Source organism: Solanum stenotomum, chromosome 2 (assembly GCF_019186545.1).
Source record: "Solanum stenotomum isolate F172 chromosome 2, ASM1918654v1, whole genome shotgun sequence".
Classification (NCBI taxonomy): domain Eukaryota; kingdom Viridiplantae; phylum Streptophyta; class Magnoliopsida; order Solanales; family Solanaceae; genus Solanum; species Solanum stenotomum.
The window spans coordinates 55755953-55761447 of record NC_064283.1 but is presented as its reverse complement, the minus strand read 5'-3'; the positions used below and the strand labels follow the sequence as shown (position 1 = coordinate 55761447).

The 5495-nt window shown below is 36.2% G+C and overlaps 1 protein-coding gene across 1 annotated transcript; it reads left to right on the top strand.

Annotated features, from left to right (window-relative positions):
- Positions 1 to 353: 353 nt before the first annotated feature.
- On the top strand, positions 354 to 4183 carry LOC125856122 (uncharacterized). Its single transcript, XM_049535685.1, has 4 exons — positions 354 to 423; positions 1280 to 1529; positions 2012 to 2100; positions 3807 to 4183. The coding sequence occupies exons 1-4, from the start codon at positions 354 to 356 to the stop codon at positions 4181 to 4183; spliced, it is 786 nt and encodes a 261-aa protein (XP_049391642.1).
- The last annotated feature ends 1312 nt before the right edge of the window (positions 4184 to 5495 follow it).

Below are 5495 nucleotides of genomic sequence, written 5' to 3'. Positions count from 1 at the left end.
CGTGAGGCAAAATGATGTATCATCACAATAGCTCTTACGTGATTGTTGTCGGTTAGAGAAACTTCCACATAAGTAATTGTATTATTATATAGACAGTTTATTGTATTTTTACTTACATTTCAGAGTTATATGTGTCTTTGCATACACAAAGTTGACATCATGTTTTGAACAACTTTTCTTTATATTGCACTTGTTTTAAACTTCTTTATATTGAAATGAGTTCAGTTATGTTTAGTTGAGTTGAGCCAGGTAAGTTCTTCAGATTCTTTTCTAGCCTTTGTTGTGTTTAGCATTCAAACTCGCATACTCGTACATTCAATGTACTGATGTCAGTTGGCCCGCATCGTATTATGATGCAGACACTGGTAACTAGGATCGGTATCCAGCGCATCATTGATCCAGTGAGCACTCCAGAGTCAGTTGGTAAGCCTCTTTACATTCCGGAGGACTCTTTTTTATTGCTTTCAGTTATTTTATTAGTTCATTAGGATGTCGTGGGGTTTGTCCCGACATCCATCTCAGTTGTTTTAGAGGCTTCATAGACATTCAGATGTTAGTTCTTTAGTCTTTTCATTGTCATCATCTTATGTTAAGACTTGAGTTTGCCTTAATGGACAAGTTCAATGTTCCATTATAACATTCCATTTTATTACATAGACTTGTCTTTGTTGAATTAAGTCTTCCGTTGAGTAAGTAAGTCAGGCTAAGAGTTCGCTTGAGGCCAACAATGGTTCTCGAGTGCCAGTCCCACCCATGGCTTAGGCTCGGGAGGTGACAAATACGTTTCAGGTTTATATTGGTATGTTATTTATATGCTACTAACTTATAACTCTAAATTAATTACTAAGTAATATGATAGCATGCTAGTTAAAATAACTTGTAAGTACTTTCATACATTATGATAAGTATATTGGTGTGTCATAAAGAAGAATATTATTGTATTAAATATGATTTGAAACTCTTACAAAAATTTGGCGTTAATATCTGTTGAAACTAATAATAAATATTGTAAAACAATTAAAATTACATATTAAATCTGTTCTTTCAATACGTCATTAGTTTATATGTTTTTGAGACATTTAATGTGCATGCATATAACATATAATATATTTTATAATAATATTATACTTTATCATTTGAATATTAATTTATCATTTATTATAAAGAAACCAACATCATAATATTAACTGAATTATTTTATGATAGTTTTCATCATGTCGAATTTATCAAAAACTTGAATTTGTGGCACTTGACATTTTTGGAAAGAACTATTTGTCAGGGGTACTTGATGCTGAAATTCACCTTACCGCTAAGGGTCTTGGTGATAGTATAATCGAAGGAAATACGACACCAAGTCAGGATAAAACAAAAGCTATGATTTTTCTTCGTCATCATCTTGATGAAAGCCTGAAGGTTGAATACTTTACAGTGAAAGATCCACTTGAATTGTGGATAGGTTTAAAAGGGAGGTATGACCACGTCAAGGCAACTGTATTGCCAAGGGCTCGTTATGAGTGGATGCACTTACGGTTTCAAGATTATAAAATCATAATTGAGTATAACTCTTCTATATTTAGAATAACATCCCAATTGAAATTATGTGGGGAAACTATAGAAGATGAGGACATGTTGGAAAAGACACTAACTACTTTCCATGCCTCCAATATGATATTACAGCAGCAATACCATGAAAATAGTTTTAAAAAATACTCTGAATTAATCTCATGCCTTTTGGTGGCTGAGCAGCTGTAACGACCCGAACCGTCGTTATTTAGGAGGAACAAAAATCTAGAAAAATTATGGGCCATTGTCCCGCCACAGCGGGCTTGGTATCGCAAGGATGGCGGCACCAGGGCTGGATGGCGCCATAGCGGGATAGGCGAGATAGAACATAAATTACGAGAAATCTTATTTTCTCCACCTTCCTAAAATACCTAAAATAAGTCTTAAAACACCCTAGAAACCTCAAAAAAGCTGCTCTAAGCTTGGAAAAGACAACGATATCTTACAGATTCTGGTCCAAATTCACCACCGCGAAGCCCGAAAAACCAGAATCGAAGTCAAAACTCTATGCAACTGCTTGGCGCCTACGAAGGCTAGGTTTTATGAATTGAGTAGTTTGAATGTGTGTTCACCACGTGATATATGTAAATCAATAGTAGGGTTTATGTGTAGACCTTCATACACCGAGTGAATTCCATAGGTAATTCCTAGAAATTGAAGTAATCGGGTTTATGTCTTGAGAAGAGAAATAGATGACTTGTTAGAGCTTCTAGAATTGCTATCTTGGATAAAATTGTTTCAAGAATAAGAATATGAAATAACAAATGGAACTGGAATTATGAACGTATGCTAGACCATAAATTGAAGTGATTGAATTGAGGATTTATGATGAATTGTGATTAAACCCTAGAAAGAAGCCTTGGATGATGAACTAGGACTAAGTATGGTCAAATTAAGGTATGTATATGAATGTTGCATTGTTGATCACAATTGTTATGAATAAGATGGGTGAATTATTATTGTCATGAAATCATGACTTAAATGTATGATCTTGAGGATGTACTTGTGTTTGTGATTGTGATGTGTTGAATGGATCGCTTGCCACATTCCGACATAACTAACTTGGATCGATTGCCAAATTCTGACATAACTAACTTGGATCAGTTGCCACATTCCGGCATAACTATTGGAACAGTTGCCACGTTTCGGCATGCTAACTGTTTGAGTTTGGGTTCCATGAGAGGACCAATGATGTGATATAAAATGTGAAGTTGTTCGTTGTTTCGTAAATATTAATGATGTCGTATGTGTTTGATATGCGCATGTGAGCATTGTGTGGTACTGACCTGCTTATGTTGCACTTAGTGGTAACATGTATAATGGTTATTGATTGATTGTTCGTTGTAATGAGCAAACCTATTGAGTGTAGTGGAAGGGCAAGTGTTCAAGGGGTGAGTAATAGATAGTAAGGGTGGTTCGTGTGCTGTAATGGCAAGAAGTAGAGAAAGTGTATGTGATGAAATATACTTAGGTGGATTTCACCTTGGGGGAAAGAGATTGGGTTTAGTGTTAAGGAGCTTGATGTAATGTATTATGTGACTATGGTTGGGTAATATGACTAGGGAGTAGGGGGATGACGTGAGCGGTTAGTTGAAATGTTGGTGGTCGTACTTGGGGATGGTTTTCTGCGTGTTAGAATTGTTAGGCTATGATCAAGAACCTAGTAAGTAGGTTGACTGGAAGGTGGTTAATAGTTAGAGTGCTAGTGTAATTTGGAGGTGTTTTAAGGGAGGGTATCGGTGGAGAAGCGAGTGGTTTAATTCATGATCTTACTAGTTGTTTTCGTATGTTATGTGGTGGGGGTCGGGTTGACCGATGATGCCTACCACTACCCGTGTTTTGTACTGATACTACTTTTGCTATGTCTTTTTGGACATAGTCTGGATGCAAGATTGATGACATTTCATTAGGTGAAAACGAAGAAAACCTCTAGAAGCTTTTATTCTTTCTTCCACATGGTGGGGGCTGTGTTTTCTATTTATTGTCCAGTGTACTCTTAGTATCTCTTGTACCTGTTTAGACTAGATCTATGGGAGTTGTTTAAATTACTTTACAAGTTAAAACAAAAGTGTGTCTAAAGGTATTATTTATAAAATCATAAGTATTATATTTATTCTGTTTTCTTTAAATTTCCATTGGGATATGAGGGTTCTCCTACTTAGGTGTTAGAGTGGGTGCCCGCACGATCCGGTGGGTTGGATCGTGATAGCAGCATAATGACCTTTTAATGAAAAATTATGAAGTCCGTCCTGCTGGAAGTGCTCCATTACCAGAGGCACACGGGGCAGAAGCACATGGCCAGTCTGAAATAAGACAAAATAATCGAGGCTATGAAAATGTGTGTGGGCGTGTCAAGGGCAAAAGACGATATAATAATCGTCGAGGTGGTGGTCATAACAAAAGAGAGAACAATATGGGTTCTCAAAATAATCCTTCTAAAGAAAAGGGCGATTACTGTCATCGTTATGGCCTTAAAGGTAACTGGAAAAATGAATGTCGGGCACCTGAGCATTTTGTTAGGCTATATCAAAATTCCTTCAAAAGGAAAGGAAATAAAGGTGGTGCCTCTTCTTCTAATGCTCAGATGGAGTCACATTTGACTCTCAAAGATGATGTTTAGGCAGGATCTTCTCAAAAATATGATGAGAATGTTGAGGCAAACTTAGCATTGAAAGATGATGCTTTTGATGGGCTCGATGATATTATTCATCTAGAAGTTGAGGACTTCTTTGGGGATCGCAATTGAGATTGATAATTGAGTTGGGAAATGAATAATGTTTTTATGTATTTTTAATGTCTTTATTAAAGTTTATGTACTTAAGATTTCTTTTGTTATGTTTCGTACTTCTTATTATGTATTTTTATTTTTATGAAGATAAATAAAAAATTTCAGTCTTCAGTTGGATCCAATATGAGTAATGGAGATATGTGCCTTCTGGACAGTGCCACAACTCATACGATACTAAGAGAAAAGAAATATTTCTCTCATTTGGTAATGAAAAAGGCACATGTTAATACAATATCCGATAAAATAAAATTGATTGAGGGCTCTGGAAGAGTGACCTTATTACTACCTGGAGGAACATTACTGGTAATTGATAATGCATTGTATTGTAGTAGGTTTCGAAGAAACTTGTTAAGTTTCAAGGTTATTCACTAAAATGGCTTTCATAATGAGACTGCGAATGAAGGAAAGGTTGAATACCTTTATAGTACTACAATAAATGCAGAGAAGAAAATCGTGCATGAAAACTTGTCTGCATTTTCTTCTGGTTTGNAAATGTTGGTGGTCGTACTTGGGGATGGTTTTCTGCGTGTTAGAATTGTTAGGCTATGATCAAGAACCTAGTAAGTAGGTTGACTGGAAGGTGGTTAATAGTTAGAGTGCTAGTGTAATTTGGAGGTGTTTTAAGGGAGGGTATCGGTGGAGAAGCGAGTGGTTTAATTCATGATCTTACTAGTTGTTTTCGTATGTTATGTGGTGGGGGTCGGGTTGACCGATGATGCCTACCACTACCCGTGTTTTGTACTGATACTACTTTTGCTATGTCTTTTTGGACATAGTCTGGATGCAAGATTGATGACATTTCATTAGGTGAAAACGAAGAAAACCTCTAGAAGCTTTTATTCTTTCTTCCACATGGTGGGGGCTGTGTTTTCTATTTATTGTCCAGTGTACTCTTAGTATCTCTTGTACCTGTTTAGACTAGATCTATGGGAGTTGTTTAAATTACTTTACAAGTTAAAACAAAAGTGTGTCTAAAGGTATTATTTATAAAATCATAAGTATTATATTTATTCTGTTTTCTGTAAATTTCCATTGGGATATGAGGGTTCTCCTACTTAGGTGTTAGAGTGGGTGCCCGCACGATCCGGTGGGTTGGGTCGTGAAAGCAGCATAATGACCTTTTAATGAAAAATCATGAAGCCCG

Excerpts from the sequence above, each read along its gene's own strand:
- LOC125856122 (XM_049535685.1), top strand. The coding sequence starts at position 354 with ATGCAGACACTGGTAACTAGGATCGGTATCCAGCGCATCATTGATCCA. Across the intron at positions 1,530-2,011 it reads TATGAGTGGATGCACTTACG|ATTCTGGTCCAAATTCACCA; the intron begins GTTTCAAGATTA and ends GATATCTTACAG. Across the intron at positions 2,101-3,806 it reads TTGGCGCCTACGAAGGCTAG|TCCGTCCTGCTGGAAGTGCT; the intron begins GTTTTATGAATT and ends AAAATTATGAAG.